Source organism: Coregonus clupeaformis, chromosome 2 (genome assembly GCF_020615455.1).
Source record: "Coregonus clupeaformis isolate EN_2021a chromosome 2, ASM2061545v1, whole genome shotgun sequence".
NCBI lineage: Eukaryota > Metazoa > Chordata > Actinopteri > Salmoniformes > Salmonidae > Coregonus > Coregonus clupeaformis.
Window position 1 is genome coordinate 14,526,776 of NC_059193.1, and position 20,845 is coordinate 14,547,620.

Genomic DNA, 20,845 nt, shown 5'->3' on the forward strand with positions numbered 1-20,845 from the left:
AACATGTGATTTATGGATCCAGTATTATGTATGTGAGACCTATGATGTGGAAGCACTAGTTTTATCTTTAGTCTATTTATGCTGAAGTATAAATAGAAACACAATTTCACGTCTGTGTTTTTTGAGGACTTTTATAAGCAAGTAAAGTACACTCTGTATTAGTCACATTTTCATTTTTCTACAGTTAGCCTATATATCTTATGATAAAAACAATATATTAATCAATCTAACCTAAGACACTAGATAAGGATAAGTATTGCTTGCTCAATTTAAAAAGACTCATTCATTGTCCTATTTCTGTGTTAGCTCCGTTTTCGTGTTTTCCTTCTGCAAACCCCTCGCGCCACCATCGGGCTGACGTCACGGTTCTCGCGCAACAGAGAGATACGCACTGAGTTTTAAGACGAGGTGGTCGTTCAGTGCGGTAAAAAAAAAAAAAGCAATACAGATCACGCTTAATAGTTTTTTGAAGAGTAGCTGGACTGTCTGTTGAGAAAGGATATCATTTCTCATAAGGTAGGTGATAATATTTTATTGGGCTCCATATGTCTGTAAACGTTGCTTATGTCGAAGTTGCGGACTGTTGGAAAATTGCAACTCGACATCGTTGTTCTTGGGCTGTGGCCCGGTGCAGGTGTTAGTTGTGTTCCATCTTTATCTTATTATAAAGACATTTTACATTTTACATTTTAGTCATTTAGCAGACGCTCTTATCCAGAGCGACTTACAGTTAGTGAGTGCATACATTATTATTACTTTTTTTTCATACTGGCTCAAAGACCACGCAGTCAGGTCTCTTTCTCCGGATACATTGTATCCAACAATATATTTTACATCATTTTCTGCTATTGAATGAGAAAGGGAGATAAAGTCGTGTCGGACGTGTCATTATCTATGATAGAATTCGTGATACAATGATTTCTTCTTCCTATTTAGGCCACTTTCAAAATATTAGTCTATCGCAGCAAATCAACTTATCTAAGCCTATATACGCGACGCTGTATAATTTTTCCTATCAAGCATTTAGTTGTTGATAAAGCCGAAGATGCGAGTAAAGTGTTATTTTGTGCCATTAATATGGCATCAATGCAACAACACTGTAGGCTAACATGAGACGCCACAACACTGTAGGCTAATATGAGACGCCTGTGAAGAAGAATAGCCTATTTTACACAGCAAAGTCCCCCTCATAAATGTAGCCTATACAGGACGTGGCAGGAAAAATAAACCTAATTGAGAGAGTATTTTAGACTATCAACCGCACAATGTTGAAATATCCCAGTTCTTTCCAGTCCAACAGTCAACAGTGTGATCTATACCCCAGCCGGCTGCGGTTCTATTAGGCCTAGTTGACTATTATAACCCGGGACATTTACTCATTTAGGACTGGGATCTTATTGTGTTAGAGAAGTATGTTCCATCCTCTCACAATATACTGGAACCATACACTCACTCTCAGTGTAAAACTGGAACCATACAGTAGGGTTGGGCGGTATCCAGTATGTCTTCATACTGTCCTTCTGTTATAAAGACGCAAAAAAGCCCATTGGGCGTCTATTACCAGAATGTTAATAAAATGAGCACAAGTAATAGAGAATTTCAATGGAGGCTGCTAACTACATATGCTAATGAGCACAAAAGAAAATAAACTAATTGCAAAGACAGGCAATCCAGCTCATAACGTTATGTACATTTACAAGTGAATGTGAACGAGAGACATTGTGCAAATGAACAATGTTTTGAAGCATTCTTGTCTGAAGGAAGAACATTTACATTTTTACATTTTAGTCATTTAGCAGACGCTCTTATCCAGAGCGACTTACAGTTAGTGAATACATTTTTTATTTTTTTTATACTGGCCCCCCGTGGGAATCGAACCCACAACCCTGGCGTTGCAAACGCCATGCTCTATCAACTGAGCTACATCCCTGCCGGCCATTCCCTCCCCTACCCTGGACGACGCTGCGCCAATTGTGCGCCGTCCATGAGTCTCCCGGTCGCGGCCGGCTGCGACAGAGCCTGGATTCGAACCAGGATCTCTAGTGGCACAGTTAGCACTGCAAAGCAGTGCCTTAGACCACTGTACTGGTCAATTGTGTACTGGCTCTGGAGCAACATGTGTAGGCTACAGTCGCTAGGGCAACAGGCCTGCCTGCTCTGCTTGGAGATGAGGGGAGAGGAGAAAAAACGAAAGGAAATCAAGATGGTGGCAGCTGTACAAATAACTCATCTAATGAGCTTTGACTTCTCAAACACGGCAGAAAGCTAACACAATATAATGCCCTGTCACCTTATTAATTCAGCCACTTACTTCGATTAACTAGCAAGTTAAACTTAGGGGTCGTATTAATGCAGGAAAAAAGATTAAACGCATAAGAAAGATGTTTCTGCGTTTTGTGAACGCAGATGTAAAATGCTTCTTATTGTAATTTCTGCTCGGCATAAGACTAATTTCGTACTTCAGTTGCACTTCTCTACTCAGATGAGAATTCACGAACGGGCGTTCTGTCAGCAGACAGCGCTCCAACTGATGTGTAGCTTATTTCCTCAGGTACATTTAACCAGACTCCTTTTCTCTGGTAATGCAAGGTTAACTTTAAGCAAAACATTAGGAAATGTAGCTGACTACATTCTTTCTGTGATAAACATTAGAAATATGATGGCCATGCATCGTCTTTGAAAAAATACCTTGCTTTTTTCACTGTAAGCTCATTTAATTGTGTGGCTGCCAGCCAAATAGCGTTACACTTCTGTTGTCATCTGATGAAAATGAAGGTATTTTCTGCTGAATGTGTTGCATTATTTTCTGTGAAGGAAAACTATCGTTGCACGTCCCTACAGAAGAGTATTATGGCAGACAGCTCAAGAAGTATGCTTAGATATTCAGAAATATATACTTTATTTTTTACATAGAATTAAGCATAATGACTATGGCTCTAGATTGCAGGAAAAGTCTGTTTCAAGTGTTTGAAAAATGAAAATGTACAATGTCGCAGTGGTATAAGGCACTGCATCGCAGTGCTAGCTGTGCCACTAGAGATCCTGGTTCGAATCCAGGCTCTGTCGTAGCCGGCCGCGACCGGGAGACCCATGGGGCGGCGCACAATTGGCCCTGCGTCGTCCAGGGTAGGGGAGGGAATGGCCGGCAGGGATGTAGCTCAGTTGGTAGAGCATGACGTTTGCAACGCCAGGGTTGTGAGTTCGATTCCTACGGGGGGCCAGTATGAAAAATAAAATAATGTATGCACTCACTAACTGTAAGTCGCTCTGGATAAGAGCGTCTGCTAAATGACTTAAATGTACATTTTAAATGTGAGTGCATACATTTTTCATACAGGCCCCCCGTGGGAAACGAACCCACAACCCTGGCATTGTGGGTTGCAAACGCCATGCTCTACCAACTGAGCTACATGGGGCATTTACATACGGGGCATAGCCCCCCTCCGGACCACCCAACAGCCATCCTCATGTACTTTGTGCCCCCTCAGATTCGCATGACGCCCCTGTGCCGAATTTAATGAATAGAAACAAAGAACAGCACAACATAAACAGTGCATTAGTAAAGGATTCAGACCCCTTGACTTTTTCCACATTTTGTTACGTTACAACCTTGTTCTAAAATTGATGAAATAGTTTTTTTCCCTTCATCAATCTACACACAATACCCCATAATGACAAAGCAAACACGTGTTTTTATAAATTTTTGCACGTCTATTAAAAATAAAAAACGGAAATATCACATTTACATAACTATTCAGACCCTTTACTTAGTACTTTGTTGAAGCACCTTTGGCATCGATACAGCCTTGAGTCTTCTGGGGTATAACGCTACAAGCTTGGCACACCTGTATTTGGGGAGTTTCTCCCATTCTTCTCTGCAGATCCTCTCAAGCTCTGTCAGGTTGGATGGGGATGGTTGCTACACAGCTATTTTCAGGTCTCTCCAGAGATGTTAGATCGGGTTCAAGTCCGGGCTCTGGCTGGGCCACTCAAGGACATTCAGAGACTTGTCCCGAAGCCACTCCTGCGTTGTCTTGGCTGTGTGCTTAGGTTCGTTGTCCTGTTGGAAGGTGAACCTTCGCTCCAGTCTGATGTCCTGAGCGCACTGGAGCATTTTTTCATCAAGGATCTCTCTGTACTTTGCTCCGTTCATCTTTGCCTCGATCCTGACTAGTCTCCCAGTCCCTGCCGCTGAAAAACATCCCACAGCATGATGCTGCCACCACCATGCTTCACCGTAGGGATGGTGCCATGTTTCCTCTAGACGTGACGCTTGGCATTCATGCCAAAGAGTTCAATCTTGGTTTCATCAGACCAGAGAATCTTGTTTCTCATGGTCTGAGAGTCCTTTAGGTCCCTTTTGGCAAACTCCAAGCGGGCTGTCATGTGCCTTTTACTGAGGAGTGGCTTCTGTCTGGCCACTCTACCATAAAGGCCTGATTGGTGGAGTGCTGCAAAGATGGTTGTCCTTCTGGAAGGTTCTCCCATCACCACAGAGGAACTCTGGAGCTCTGCCAGAGTGACCATCGGGTTCTTGGTCCTTCTCCCCCGATTGCTCAGTTTGGCTGGAGCGGCCAGCTCTAGGAAGAGTCTTGGTGGTTCCAAACTTCTTCCATTTAAGAATGATGGAGGCCACTGTGTTCATGGGGACCTTCAATGCTGCAGAAATGTTTTTGTAGCCTTCCCCAGATCTGTGCCTCGACACAATCCTGTCTCGGAGCTCTACGGACAATTCCTTCGACCTCATGGCTTGGTTTTTGCTCTGTCATGCACTGTCAACTATTGGACCTTTATATAGACAGGTGTGTGCCTTTTCCAAATCATGTCCAATCAATTGATTTTATCACAGGTGGACTCCAATCAAGTTGTATAAACATCTCAAGGATGATAAATGGAAACAGGATGTACCTGAGGTCAATTACGAGTCTCATAGCAAGGGTATGAATACTTATGTAAATAAGATATTTCTGGTTTTTATTTGTAAGAAATTTGCAAAAATTTATAAAAACCTGTTTTCGCCTTGTCACTGTGGGGTATTGTGTGTAGATTGCTGAGAAAAAAAGTATATTTAATCCATTTTAGAATAAGGCTGTAAATTAACAAAATGTGGAAAAGGTCAAGGGTTCTGAACACTTTCCGAAGGCACTGTATAATGTAATTGCGTTTTGGATCTTAAAACCACACATTTTGAATAATAATCATTCTACTGTAGCCTACCTTGAGAATCTTCCGGAAGAGTATTAGGGCCAAGTGAAGAAAAAAAAAATTAACAGCCCCATGGGTGGTGGTACTTGGATATATATTTTTTGCATGGATAGTACTTTAAAAAAATAGGCAATATTTCGATAAAAATTGGCAATATTTACATAATAAAGTGGCAATATTTTGAGATTAAACAAAAAATAATAATTTCAAGAATAAAGTTGACATTTTGAGAATAAAATCAGTTATATTTCAGTATGGGATTTGGTTTGTGCTCCCTGGCCCTTTTTTTGTGTGCTCACCACTGTTGAAATGGCTGAGTTAGAAGACTGGTGAAACTGTCGACGTGCCTTTTGAGCAGGGCGTTGACCCTGGTTACTTCTGTGTATCGCTCTGGATGGGAGTCTGTTAGATGACTAATGTGATGTAGTTGTTGAGTGGCTTCACTGCAAGTATATTGTATGTTTTAAATATATATACATATACAGGCGGCACTTTCCACCCACCCACACACACACACACACACACACACACACACACACACACACACACACACACACCCACACGGTATCCCCAAAGCAATACCGTTCTAATGGCCATGGTGCGTTGTCAGAATGTGAAGAGACATGAGTTGTGTGCATCAGTCCCTGTCATGGTGCCCTTCGAGTATGCTACAACGTTATCCTCAATCCCCTGCGTATGCCAACACCTTGCATAGTATTAGAGCGAGTAACAGCAAGGCCAGCAGCTTATATGTCAAAATGGAAGGTTAACTGTGTGATGGCATGGTGTTTTATCTACTCTTCCAGAGCAGTAACCTCATAGGCCTATACGTATTATCTTGTGAATGTAAGTTACGGATTGCGTGGAGAAGGATATCGCTTCCCTGTCGGGTTCATGAGCTGCCACCAAACCCCTCTCATGGACCTTGCATAGCCATGGGGCAGGGGGGAAGGGGTTTTGCTAAAGCCCCCGTCTGAAACAGTAATTCGACGGTCCATTATTCTAACCTTACAGGTCTAGCCACTAGCCTCTATAAGCTGGGCCAGTGGTAGCCTAAATTAGCATTTATAACTGAGACAAATAGCCTATAACAGAGACGATGCCCCTGTTTTGGGATAACCTATGCATCCTTCATTCCTCCCATCCTGGAAGACATCACCGATAGACGGATATTGATAGGAGATATTACGCTAGGCTACCAACCAATTCATGTCAGATCAGTGATTATTTCTTTATAGCCTGTATAGTAGAGGTCTTCACGGGACCAAAAAGTTGGACCCGTTCCGAACTGGACCTTGGGCTTTCCCACCCGGACCCGATATGCATAAATTATTTGTTAAATATAGAGACCCGTTCCGATTGGACCCGAGGACAACTAGACACGTTCTGTATAGTCCTGGTTGGATCCAGACCCGGTCCGAACCCAGTGAGGGAAGCAGCAGAATATATATTTTTGAAACTACTTTATTAACCGGAGCTGATAAAGCGTGAGAGGAGGGAGAGAGGTGCTGCTCTAGCAGGCCAGGGAGGGGCCGTACTGTGAGCGAGTGGCATGGGGAGCAGGAAGGAGGGAGGGAGAAACGAGAGACACCAAGCTGATTTGCGCTATAGTAGACTAATAGCTGCCATAGCTAAGTTATTTGTCATCAAATACGATTTACGTAGTACCTGTCTTCACTGCATCAAACCGTAACGAGAAGCTAGTTAAGATAGCTAACAATAGCTAGCTAGGCTAACTGGGTCTGCAGTGCATGCACTTTTTCATCCTACAGTTACAAATAACAACGGAGGGCATACTGACAGGGACTCAACCCCAGGTCTCTTCTCATTCAGTGACTGACAGGGACTCAACCCCAGGTCTCTTCTCATTCAGTGACTGACAGGGACTCAACCCCAGGTCTCTTCTCATTCAGTGACTGACAGGGACTCAACCCGAGGTCACTTCTCATTCAGTGACTGACAGGGACTCAACCCCAGGTCTCTTCTCATTCAGTGACTGACAGGGACTCAACCCCAGGTCTCTTCTCATTCAGTGACTGACAGGGACTCAACCCGAGGTCTCTTCTCATTCAGTGACTGACAGGGACTCAACCCCAGGTCTCTTCTCATTCAGTGACTGACAGGGACTCAACCCCAGGTCTCTTCTCATTCAGTGACTGACAGGGACTCAACCCGAGGTCTCTTCTCATTCAGTGACTGACAGGGACTCAACCCCAGGTCTCTTCTCATTCAGTGACTGACAGGGACTCAACCCCAGGTCTCTTCTCATTCAGTGACTGACAGGGACTCAACCCGAGGTCTCTTCTCATTCAGTGACTGACAGGGACTCAACCCCAGGTCTCTTCTCATTCAGTGACTGACAGGGACTCAACCCCAGGTCTCTTCTCATTCAGTGACTGACAGGGACTCAACCCGAGGTCTCTTCTCATTCAGTGACTGACAGGGACTCAACCCGAGGTCTCTTCTCATTCAGTGACTGACAGGGACTCAACCCGAGGTCTCTTCTCATTCAGTGACTGACAGGGACTCAACCCCAGGTCTCTTCTCATTCAGTGACTGACAGGGACTCAACCCCAGGTCTCTTCTCATTCAGTGACTGACAGGGACTCAACCCGAGGTCTCTTCTCATTCAGTGACTGACAGGGACTCAACCCGAGGTCTCTTCTCATTCAGTGACTGACAGGGACTCAACCCCAGGTCTCTTCTCATTCAGTGACTGACAGGGACTCAACCCGAGGTCTCTTCTCATTCAGTGACTGACAGGGACTCAACCCGAGGTCTCTTCTCATTCAGTGACTGACAGGGACTCAACCCCAGGTCTCTTCTCATTCAGTGACTGACAGGGACTCAACCCCAGGTCTCTTCTCATTCAGTGACTGACAGGGACTCAACCCCAGGTCTCTTCTCATTCAGTGACAAGAACATTGTTTGTTTGTGCTCATAAGGCACCATGGCCATTAGAAGAGTGTATGCTTATAGTCTGAAATTGCCAGGGGGAAACTTGGTGTGGGTGTGTGCGAGTTATTAGATTGATAAGCGTGAGTGTGCAGTGACGCCTGTTTGAACAAGTTATTAGATCATTAGATTGATAAGCGTGAGTGTGCAGTGACACCTGTTTGAACGAGTGTATTAGATTGATGCCCATTTGCTGGTTTTGCCCCTACTTTTTACCACCCACACAACCTGCATACACACACCTGCATACACACACCTGCATACACACACACAACCTGCATACACACACCTGCATACACACACACAACCTGCATACACACACCTGCATACACACACAACCCGCCCGTCTCTACCTGTATATGTAACCACGGTTCCTCCTTGTGAAAATAATCTGTGGCACAACCTCTTCCAGGTCGTAATAATTATAATAATATGGTTATTCTGTGCTAAAAGAGCAAGGATTTCCTTGTTACTAAAGCCAATTCTAAAGTATAGTTTCACCAGTCTTCTAACTCAGCCATTTCAACAGTGGTGAGCACACACAAAAAAAGGGCCAGGGAGACATGCAATTAATGACCAAATCCCATACTGAAATATAACTGACTTTATTCTCAAAATGTTGACTTTATTCTACAAATTTTGACTTCGTTCTCGAAATTACATTTTAAGTTTATTCTTGAAATATTGCCGCTTTATTCTCAAGATATTGCCACTTTTTTAAAATCCAAGAACCACCACCCGTTGCAGTTTTTCTTTTTTCTTTTCATTTGGCCCTAACACTCTTCAGTACGTCCCTGATCAATCTATTGAAGCAAAAAAAACACTGTTGACTTTCAATATAAAACACGACCCCTGTCAACACACAGCTGGACTCCCCTGCTCCCACTTTCTCTCCTTGTGCTATTTACAAACAAACATGTGACTGGCTCAACTGTTCTTGGGAATCTTCATCATGTAAAATAATGTGACAGGTGAAATGAAGGTGATCTGCTTTATCTCTTAACGTATTGTACAAGTTGACTGCAGGTATTTACTTAAGTAGCTACAAATATGAAAATGTATTGAAAAACTTCAAATAAATAGTTTCAACGGTATTGAAAAATCATCCCGTGGCTATTTCCAAATACCCCGGTATACCGCCCAAGCCTACCATACACTCACTCTCAGTATAAAACTGGAATCTGAAAAACAAAGACCCTATGTGGGAGAGAGATTCCTGACTATACAACTGAAGTCCTAGCTGTTTGTACCACTACCAAGTCATGAAGTGATTTTTCTGTAAAGGGTGGGTTAAATGGAGAAATAAGAAAGGCAAACTCTAGCCTTTCATTGGGGCAAGTGAGTCAGTGTGGTACAAGGTTTGCCAGGTGACCGGTACAGCCAGGAACAGGTGAGGTCTGTTTTGCCTGAAGACTATAATACGGATCAGGGAGAAGGAGGTCAGAGGGGCCATATGTGGTGTTGTTTTAGATGCTAGTTTCTGTGAGTATATATGTGTGTGTGTCCTGTTGTCATGGATGTGTTAGCTAATGAGCTCACATGGGGTATAGTCAGGTATATTATATGATACATCTACCTGTCTCCTGAGTTAGCTAGGCTTACAGATCAGCTGTCGTTTTAGCGATGCTACCTGTCTCCTGAGTTAGCTAGGCTTACAGATCAGCTGTCGTTTTAGTGATGCTACCTGTCTCCTGAGTTAGCTAGGCTTACAGATCAGCTGTCGTTTTAGTGATGCTACCTGTCTCCTGAGTTAGCTAGGCTTACAGATCAGCTGTCGTTTTAGTGATGCTACCTGTCTCCCGAGTTAGCTAGGCTTACAGATCAGCTGTCGTTTTAGTGATGCTACCTGTCTCCTGAGTTAGCTAGGCTTACAGATCAGCTGTCGTTTTAGTGATGCTACCTGTCTCCTGAGTTAGCTAGGCTTACAGATCAGCTGTCGTTTTAGTGATGCTACCTGTCTCCTGAGTTAGCTAGGCTTACAGATCAGCTGTCGTTTTAGTGATGCTACCTGTCTCCTGAGTTAGCTAGGCTTACAGATCAGCTGTCGTTTTAGTGATGCTACCTGTCTCCCGAGTTAGCTAGGCTTACAGATCAGCTGTCGTTTTAGTGATGCTACCTGTCTCCCGAGTTAGCTAGGCTTACAGATCAGCTGTAGTTGTAGTGATGCTACCTGTCTCCCGAGTTAGCTAGGCTTACAGATCAGCTGTAGTTGTAGTGATGTTTGAATTCAGTGGAATACCTTTGGCTGACAGCCCTACTTCTCTCTTGTAGTACTGTATCATTTTGGTCATCCGTCATTGCTACTAACATTATACTATTGCACTTGCGTGTTTCATTTTGACATATAAGCTGCTGGCCTTGCTGTTACTCGCTCTAATACTATGCAAGGTGTTGGCATACGCAGGGGATTGAGGATAACGTTGTAGCGTATTGGAAGGGCACCATGACAGGGACTGATGCACACAACTCATGTTTCTTCACATTCTGACAACGCACCATGGCCATTAGAACGGTATTGCTTTGGGGATACCGTGTGGGTGTGTGGGTGTGAGCGAGAGAGACGGTGATGATGCAGTTTTTCCTCTGTGTGTGTGTGTTGTGGAAACGGTGTCAGTACAGGGCCTCGACACTGGAGGCTCTTTTCCATCAATGACAAACCGACGGACACACACTAGAGCTGAAACACACAACTGAACTGGACCTAGGACAGGAAGAGGAAGGTTAGGTTAGCAAACATTTCTGATAAACCAGTCAGATATGGAGAGGAGGTTGTGTAACTATAATGCTACGGTGTGTCCTTAGGGTCCCAGATATGCAATACTAGACACTTTGTACTTTACCGCTTCCATTAGGGTGCTAGGTGTATAGGTTGGACGTACGTGTGTGTAAACATACTTCCTCATAGAAGGGTTATAACTGCTAGCTAATAGACTTCTCTGGTATGATGGCTCTGGCTGTACTAGCTAATTTCCCCCCAACATCGGACACGCCCTAACCTAATATATTTCTTAAACGCTGTTGAATATGCTGATAATACGGGGTTCCACTATAGCTATGAACAGAGCTTTGTGTTTCTAGAAAGACAACTAGAAGGACGTGGCCATGCTCAGGGGCGCAACTTTGGTTTTAGAAGTGGGGGGGACATATTTCTTATTTTTTATTCATGTTTTAATCCAGTCAGATAAACACTCCAAACATGCGTATGATCTACACAGGGAAAACGGTCATACACCAGTGACACTAGGGTTATTAACCTGGACATGTGCTCCTGGAGAGCTTTGCTCCAGCCTTTCTGTAACAAAAGCCTGCACTGCCTATAGCTGTCCACGTATGTACATGTCTAATCTTATCTCCGTCCTGTGTTGACTTTACAGGGATATGAAACTGCAACAATGCTTTTGTTTGTCCCTCTCCTCCTCCAATCTCTCTCTTTTCATTGTTCTTACTCATTCTCTTTCAGTTCAAATGAGCTTTATGAGCTTTATTATAGGAGCAATACAAAAGCAATTGTGTATAAACAGAAGTAACATTAAACATCATAAACATCTCTCCCTCATCTCACTCTCTTCCTCTCTCTCCCCCTCCCTCCCTCCCTCCCTGCCTCCCTCACTCTCCCCCTCCCTCCCTGCCTCTCTCTCTCTCCCCCTCCCTGCCTCCCTCTCTCTCCCCCTCCGTCCCTCCCTTCCTCTTCTCTCCACCTCTGTCCCTCCCTCTCTCTTTCTTCAGGTGTCTCTGTTGTCCAGGAGATGAATTTTGAGCAGCCTCCTCCATACAAGGGCCCAGGCCCCACGGCCCCCGGTTACCCTCCCCAGGGCTACCCCGAGCAGGGATACCCTCCCCAGGGCTACCCCGTCAACATGGAGCAGCCTGGTGGATACCCTCCTCAAAACCCAGCCTACCCCAACTACCCTGCTGGCCCCGGGGGCCCTCTTGGACCTTACCCCGGCCAGGGACAAGCAGGCCCCTACCAGGGGGGTTACCCAGGACAGCCCCAGTTTGGATGGCAGGGAGGACCACCCCCAGGACCCATGTATGGAGAGGCACCCAAAAACACAGGTGAGAGGAGAGGAGAGGAGAGGAGAGGAGAGGAGAGGAGAGGAGAGGAGAGGGGAGGGGAGGGGAGAGGAGAGAAAAGGAGAAGATATAGTTTGCCTTGACTACTTGGTATGCAAAGACAATGGATGTGCTTTGGGAACAATGTTCTTTATACCAGTGGTTCTCAAACCTCTCCTCGGGGACCCCCAGCTCTTCCAGTCATCTAATGCAGCACTCCATCACTCTCCTTCTTTGTAAAATAGCCCTTACACAGCCTGGAGGTGTGTTAGGTCATTGTCCTGTTGAAAAACAAATGATAGTCCCACTATAATTTGTTGGGGAATACACATGCGGAGATCATCCGTTCACCCACACCGCGTCTCACAAAGACACGGCGGTTGGAACCAAAAATCTCCAATTTGGACTCCAGACCAATGGACAAATTCCCACCGGTCTAATGTCCATTGCTCGTGTTTCTTGGCCCAAGCAAGTCTCTTCTTCTTATTGGTGACCTTTAGTAGTGGTTTCTTTGCAGAAATTCGACCATGAAGGCCTGATTCACACAGTCTCCTCTGAACAGTTGATGTTGAGATGTGTCTGTTACTTGAACTTTGTGAAGCATTTATTTGGGCTGCAATTTCTGAGGCTGGTAACTCTAATGAACTTATCCTCTGCAGCAGAGGTAACTCTGGGTCTTTCATTCCTGTGGCGGTCCAGTTTCATCATAGCGCTTTATGGTTTTTGTTACTGCTCTTGAAGAAACTTTCAAAGTTCTTGAAATGTTCTGTACTGACTGACCTTCATGTCTTAAAGTAATGATGGACTGTTGTTTATCTTTGCTTATTTGAGCTGTTCTTGCCATAATACGGACTTGGTCTTTTACCAAATACGGCTACCATCTGTGACAAGGTTGGGGGGCTACCTTGTCACAACACAACTGATTGACTCAAACGCATTAAGAAGGAAAGAAATTCCACAAATTAACTTTTAAGAAGGCACACCTGTTTAATTGAAATGCATTCCAGGTGACTATCTCATGAAGCTGGTTGAGAGAATGCCAAGAGTGTGCAAAGCTGTCATCAAGGCAAAGGCTATTTGAAGAATCTCAAATATAAAATATAAATATAATATAAAAACCTTTTTATGATTCCATATGTGCTATTTCATAGTTTTGATGTCTTCACTATTATTCTACAATGTAGAAAATAGTAAAAATAAAGAAAAACCCTTGAATGAGTAGATGTTCTAAAATGTTTGACCAGTAGTGTATATAGTATTTTTTTGTATTTGTGTACATATTGTCCATGAGTTTCTGGTAGCTAGATCATATGGTTAAAGAGAAATAGCCTAATTAATGAAAAAGCATATAATCAACAATGGCATTATTTTCAATTAACGCTGTAACTCCAACTATTGACTTTTTTTCACCACTGCCACCAGTTTGACGCGAAAGCATTGACAACAAAGACATACTGACATAGTCAAATCAATAGGTGTGTAAAAAAAGATATAAAGGATATTTCATGCTGAAATCCTCATATTAAACACGTATTCACTAAGTTGATGGTTTATATTTAGGATAATGTTTTACAGCTTTGTCATAAAATCATCGTATTTAATGATTTCATTTATTTTACGTGTGATAAGCCCACGCAGAGGGCCAGAGATAACCTGTGATAATCTGAAGTACCCAAAAGGGCCACTAGATGTCTTGTGATAGATTACATAAAAAAGGGGATTTACCCATTTTTTATTTTTATTTTTAGTCATTTTAGCAGACGCTCTTATCCAGAGCAATTAGGGTTAAGTGCCTTGCTCAAGGGCACATCGACAGATTTTTCACCTAGTTGGCTCAGGGATTAGAACCAGCAACCTTTCGGTTACTGGCACAACGCTCTTACCCACTAAGCTACCTGCCGCACCCTTTTTGAAGTCGTAAATACTAGTTGGATGCATTAATGTGCTGTGAACTTGTTGAGAAACGCTGATTGGCTAATAGCCAACAATTTGTCTAAACCATAAACTAAAAGTACAGCTATCATGCTTGTAAACAAATTATCATGTTAAAAAAACATATTAATAGCTTGCTTTTTATAAATAATATTTTGTTGTTGCATTAAACTGCCGAAAATGCTGTTATCGAGGTCATTTCCTTAGTATATGAAGTCAGAGGTCAGCAGGTGGGAGAAGTGGGAGTTCAGGATGATAGATGAGTTTCACACTAGTAATTACCAGTTGGAGGGCCATTCAAGTGGATTCTTTCCAGTCGTACTTGGTAAATACCACCTTCCCGCTTGGTTATGAACGCATCATCACTTACTGCCTGGCAACTGTTGCTAGAGAGCAGTCCCTTTGTACTGCTGCAGTACCTTGTCACTCAGGTAACACACCTGACCTGACTCACTCCAGATGGCAGCCTTCGTAAGATGTGTGTGTGTACAGTAATGACTAACAGCAAATATACCAAAGATAACAAGAAGGGTAGGTTGTTAGCCCTAGGTGTGTGTGATGTGTGTAGTGTGTATTCCAAGGGTGGCAGTTAGCCTAGCGGTTAGAGCAGGGGTGTCAAACTCATTTTAGCTCAGGGGCCACATGGAGGAAAATCTATTCCCAAGTGGGCCGGACCGGTAAAATGATGGTATATATATAACTTAAAAACAACAACTTCAGATTGTTTTCTTTGTTTTAATACTATCAACATAAAACAACTGGAGCCTGAGGACAGTGTGTCCAAAATAGTACAAGCACAACATCACTATTAATCATAAAACACCTCAAGTTTATTTGAAAATTCTAAAGAAAAAGAACACAAACACACAATGCCTCAGTGATTCACAGAACTGTTTCACAGATCACAGAACTATATCAGGGTGTCATTTCTCAGGCAGAAATGTAGATACAAATAATGAAATCCTGTTCCCCAAACAAGTGCAAGAACCACAGAGTCAAGAATAGGTTAAATATACAAATAAAATAAAATCAATTAAAAACAATAGCACATCAACATAAAAACATATAAACATAAAGCTGGAGCCTGAGGACAGTGTGTCCAAAAGCACAACATCACTATTAATCATAAAACACCTCAAGTTATTTGAAATTCTGAGGACAAACAACACACAAACACACAATGCCTCAGTGATTCACAGAAGAATATCACAGATCACAGAACTATATCAGGGTGTCTCATGCAGCACTTTAAGTGGGGTTGCATAGTTTATTTGACTCCTGATACCTGGCATCTTTTAGCTTTCACCAGCGCATCAATATCAGGCGTCACATCCTGAGTGGCAGCCAACTTCAGGATGTGATTCAAGTGCTTGTGCGTGAGCCTTGAGCGCAGCTTTGTTTTATTTATGCTCATTACAGAGAACTTGCTCACAAAGATATGTGGTGCCAAACATGCACAACAGTTTTGCAGCGAGGGCTGTCAAGTTGGGGTAACCTGGCAAGAGATTCTGATAAAATGTGTCCAAGCCAGCTGCGGCAAATTTGCCCTTCAAATCCGAGTCACACTGCAAGTCTATTATTTCAAGTTGGATGCTGACGGGCAGATCAGAGGGATTCACGGTGAATGGCGAACAAAAAACTTTGAAGTCTTTCTCCAGTTCACCAAAAATCTGAAAGGTTGCTCAAACTCCCTTAACAGTCCCGTTATTTTATCTTTGAACCGCTTCATGTCTGCCACATGTTGGGTCGCGCACACATTTTTCAGACAGGGGAAGTGAGCTGCATCACCACCGGCGAGTTGCGTCTCCCACAATGACAGCTTCAACTTGAAAGAACGTATGCTGTCATAATACTGCGTGGCAACTTTGTTGCGCCCTTGCAGCTGTTTGTTCAAGTTATTCAGGTGCTCTGTAACATCCACCATAAATGCAAGGTCCTGCATCCATTCTGCGGAATGAAATTCTAACACTGGTTTGCCCTTTTCTTCCATGAACTGTTCAATTTCTTCTCAGTAAATCAAAGAAATGCCTCAGCACAGCACCTCGGCTTAACCATCTTACCTCAGTGTGGTATGGCAGGCCATAGATGTGGTCTTTCTCTCTGAGAAGGCTGTCAAACTGACGGTGATTCAGGCTTCTGGATCGGATGAAATGAACAGTTTGGATGACCACCTTCATGACGTTATCCATCTTTAATGACTTGCAACACAAAGCCTCCTGGTGCAAAATACAGTGAAAAGTCCAAAAATCACGTCCTCCATTTGCAGATTGCACTTTCTCTCTGAACTTTTTCACAACGCCTGCTTTTTTCCCGATCATTGAGGGCGCACCATCTGTAGCCAGGCTGACAGCGCGGGACCAGTCCACTCCGACCCTGTCCAGCGCGCCGACGAGTGCAGTGAAAATATCAGCTGCTGTCGTTGTATCTGTCATCGGCACCAACTCCACGAACTCCTCGGTGACGGTCAATGTGTCATCAACTCCGCGGATGAAAATGGCCAGTTGTGCAACATCTGTAATGTCCGTGCTTTCATCAATTGCAACCGAAAACGCAATAAATGACTTTACTTTTTGCTTCAACTGGCTGTCCAAATCCACTGAAAGATCGGAAATCCTGTCTGCAACTGTGTTTCTTGTCAGGCTGATATTTGCAAAAGCCTGGTGCTTTTCAGGGCACACAATCTCTGCTGCCTTCATCATGCATGTTTTTACAAATTCACCCTCACTAAATGGTTTTGAAGCCACTGCGATTTCATTAGCAATGAGGTAGCTAGCTTTCACTGCAGCGTCACTGATGTCTCGGCTGTGAGTAAACACAGACTGCTGTTTCTTCAGACCCACCAACAGTTAATTCACCTTCTCTCTTCTCCGCTGTCCTTGAAAGTTTGTCGGCAAGATATTTGTCGGCATGAAGACTCACATAGTGGCGACGAAGGTTATATTCTTTCAGCACTGCAACATGTTGTGAACGCACCAAACATACAGCTTTCCCATTAAATTCCGTGAATAAATAGAAGGATGACAATTTTTCTTGGAACACTCTGCACTCTGCGTCCACTTTTCTCTTTTTTGACAGAGACATATTGGGGCAATGAGGGTGCCAAAGCACATAATGTTAAAAGTAGAAGCCGTAATAAATATCGCGGGCAAAACAAAGTAGCTCATCCGGACTGGCTGCACTTGCTTGACCTATTTGCTCTGCCCCGGTATAAACAGTTTGCTTGCTTAACACAATTGCTATTGCGCCATCCAGTGGACACAATTGGAACAGCAGTTTCTTTTATTGAAAAATTGCAGCTCATTTTTATACTTTACAAAATCATCTCGCGGGCCGGATTAAACCCGTTTGCGGGCCTGATCCGGCCCGCGGGCCGGACGTTTGACACCCCTGGGTTAGAGCGTTGGGCCAGTAACCGAAAGGGCGTTGGTTCAAATACCCATGCAAACGAGGTGAAAAATCTGTCTTTATAATTTGCGCCGTACTACTATGGCTGACCCTGTAAAAAAAGACATTTTACTGCACCTATCTGGTGAATGTGACAATAAAACATCCTTTTTGTTATTGCCAGTTGTAAAGGTTTAACTTTAAATTAATGTTTAACTCTCTCCCTCCCTCCCTCCCTCTCTCCCTCCCTCCCTCCCTCCTCCCTCCTCCTCCCTCCCTCCCTCCCTCCCTTTCTCCTCTCCTTTCCCTCCTTCCCTCCTTCCCTCTCTCCCTCCCTCCCTCCCTCCTTCCCTCCCTCCCTCTAGTGTACGTGGTGGAGGAGAGGAGGAGAGATGATTCAGGAGACACGTGTCTGACTGCCTGTTGGACGGCTCTCTGCTGCTGCTGCTTGTGGGACATGCTCACATAACCTCTGACCCCTGACGTTTACCCTCGACCCTTACCTGCTCTGACCCTTACCCTTACCCTTTGCCTCTTAACCCTTAACGCAAAGTCCCTCTCATCTTAACCTAACCTCCAACCCCTGAGGCTAAACCCCTAACCCAGTAACTCCTAACACACTATCCCTCCACCTTAATCCTTCTCTCTCCCCTTAACTATCGGCCTTAACCCTTGCACTCCTGCTGTCCGTCCCAAACGTCCAGCCCGAACCCCTGTACCATGGTAGCATTATATGATAACCTCTATCTCCTTGTGCTCCTACAGCTGACCTAGCCCCTTCCCAGGGCTGTGCTCTGCTCTGTAGCAGTGTAGCTAGCGTATGTTCCCTAAATCTCAGGTGCTGGACTATAGATATTGCTTTTTGTGGAACACAAACTCATGCTCAAAAACCATACACAGAATATGCACTCAGATCTCAGGCATTCTACATTAATACACTCTCTCTCTCTCTCTCTCTCTCTCTCTCTCTCTCTCTCTCTCTCTCTCTCTCTCTCTCTCTCTCTCTCTCTCTCTCTCTCTCTCTCTCTCTCTCTCTCTCTCTCTCTCTCTCTCTCTCTCTCTCTCTCTCTCTCTCTCTCTCTCTCTCTCTCTCTCTCTCTCTCTCTCTCTCTCTCTCTCTCTCTCTCTCTCTCTCTCTCTCTCTCTCTCTCTCTCTCTCTCTTGGGCACTTTAACCTTTTTACCTCTGCAAGGTACTTCTCCTGCCTCCCTCCCTCCTCCCAAATAAACCTCTAGTCCTACTACACCCTAAACCCTACAACACCCTAACAAATGACTCTCTACGCCCTATCCGTCATGGCTACCTAGACCAATGAATGCCAGTAAGCTACAGTGTCCCCCACCCCCCTGCCAACCCCCCACTGTACGATGCTGAAGCTTGAACCTTCCTCTCTGCTATGTTTGCACAACAGCTGCTGTGGTTGACTGTTTGTCTTAGGATGAATCCTATGACAACAAATTGAATGCATTTTTAAAGACCATGACAATGACGATTTAACGTTTGATTTCATGTAATATTGTTCTATGCTTGCAACGTTTTTCCTGTTTTAATTTCTTGATCCTGAATTAATATGATTTGATTGTTATGTTCTTTTTAATACCCTCGTTCCTTGAAGGAGAGAGAATTTTTTACATGGTGGATGTTTATTATGTATATGCCTTTGCCTGACATGAGAATCTTGCGTTAAGAATAAATTATTCCCAAAACAATCAACGTTGTCTGGTGTCTTTCACTCTCTGGTGGTCTTAGCCCCAGTGTTCAGTCAGGAGTGTGTGCATGTGTGTTTTACTGTAGAGCTAGTATCTGGTGTGTGTTTACTGTAGAGGTAGTATCTGGTGTGTGTTTACTGTAGAGGTAGTATCTGGTGTGTGTGTTTTACTGTAGAGGTAGTATCTGGTGTGTGTTTACTGTAGAGGTAGTATCTGGTGTGTGTTTTACTGTAGAGGTAGTATCTGGTGTGTGTGTTTTACTGTAGAGGTAGTATCTGGTGTGTGTGTGTTTTACTGTAGAGGTAGTATCTGGTGTGTGTGTGTTTTACTGTAGAGGTAGTATCTGGTGTGTGTGTTTTACTGTAGAGGTAGTATCTGGTGTGTGTGTTTTACTGTAGAGGTAGTATCTGGTGTGTGTGTTTTACTGTAGAGGTAGTATCTGGTGTGTGTGTTTTACTGTAGAGCTAGTATCTGGTGTGTGTTTTACTGTAGAGGTAGTATCTGGTGTGTGTGTGTTTTACTGTAGAGGTAGTATCTGGTGTGTGTGTTTTACTGTAGAGGTAGTATCTGGTGTGTGTGTTTTACTGTAGAGGTAGTATCTGGTGTGTGTGTTTTACTGTAGAGGTAGTATCTGGTGTGTGTGTTTTACTGTAGAGGTAGTATCTGGTGTGTGTGTTTTACTGTAGAGGTAGTATCTGGTGTGTGTGTTTTACTGTAGAGGTAGTATCTGGTGTGTGTGTTTTACTGTAGAGGTAGTATCTGGTGTGTGTGTTTTACTGTAGAGCTAGTATCTGGTGTGTGTTTTACTGTAGAGGTAGTATCTGGTGTGTGTGTGTTTTACTGTAGAGGTAGTATCTGGTGTGTGTGTTTTACTGTAGAGGTAGTATCTGGTGTGTGTGTTTTACTGTAGAGGTAGTATCTGGTGTGTGTTTACTGTAGTAGAGGTTGTGAGTGTGTTATAGATGTCTATGGTTCGTAATTGGTTCCAGGATCTGGGTCTATTTTTATACTACTGGACTGCCGTGACCTTGGCTGGGGAGTCACGTTGGACTGCCGTGACCTTGGCTGGGGAGTCACGTTGGACTGCCGTGACCTTGGCTGGGGAGTCACGTTGGACTGCCGTGTCCTTGGCTGGGGAGTCACATTGGACTGCCGTGACCTTGGCTGGGGAGTCACGTTGGACTGCCGTGACCTTGGCTGGGGTGTCACGTTGGACTGCCGTGTCCTTGGCTGGGGAGTCACGTTGGACTGCCGTGTCCTTGGCTGGGGAGTCACGTTGGACTGCCGTGACCTTGGCTGGGGAGTCACGTTGGACTGCCGTGTCCTTGGCTGGGGAGTCACGTTGGACTGCCGTGACCGTGGCTGGGGGAGTCACGTTGGACTGCCGTGTCCTTGGCTGGGGGAGTCACGTTGGACTGCCGTGTCCTTGGCTGGGGAGTCACGTTGGACTGCCGTGACCTTGGCTGGGGAGTGACGTTGGACTGCCGTGACCTTGGCTGGGGGAGTCACGTTGGACTGCCGTGTCCTTGGCTGGGGAGTCACATTGGACTGCCGTGACCTTGGCTAGGGAGTCACGTTGGACTGCCGTGACCTTGGCTGGGGAGTCA

The 20,845-nt window shown here is 44.3% G+C and overlaps 1 protein-coding gene across 1 annotated transcript; it reads left to right on the plus strand.

The window, feature by feature from the left end:
* Positions 1-376: 376 nt before the first annotated feature.
* LOC121536755 (cysteine-rich and transmembrane domain-containing protein 1) lies at positions 377-18,530 on the plus strand. The gene is made up of 3 exons (XM_041844275.2): positions 377-516; positions 11,887-12,216; positions 17,895-18,530. Exons 2-3 carry the CDS (start codon positions 11,907-11,909, stop codon positions 17,996-17,998), a joined length of 414 nt encoding a protein of 137 aa, XP_041700209.2. The 5' UTR covers positions 377-516; positions 11,887-11,906; the 3' UTR covers positions 17,999-18,530.
* Positions 18,531-20,845: the final 2,315 nt, after the last annotated feature.

Coding starts and splice junctions, on each gene's coding strand:
- LOC121536755 (XM_041844275.2), top strand. CDS start 11,907: ATGAATTTTGAGCAGCCTCCTCCATACAAGGGCCCAGGCCCCACGGCC. Junction 12,217..17,894: donor AGAGGCACCCAAAAACACAG/GTGAGAGGAGAG, acceptor CCCTCCCTCTAG/TGTACGTGGTGGAGGAGAGG.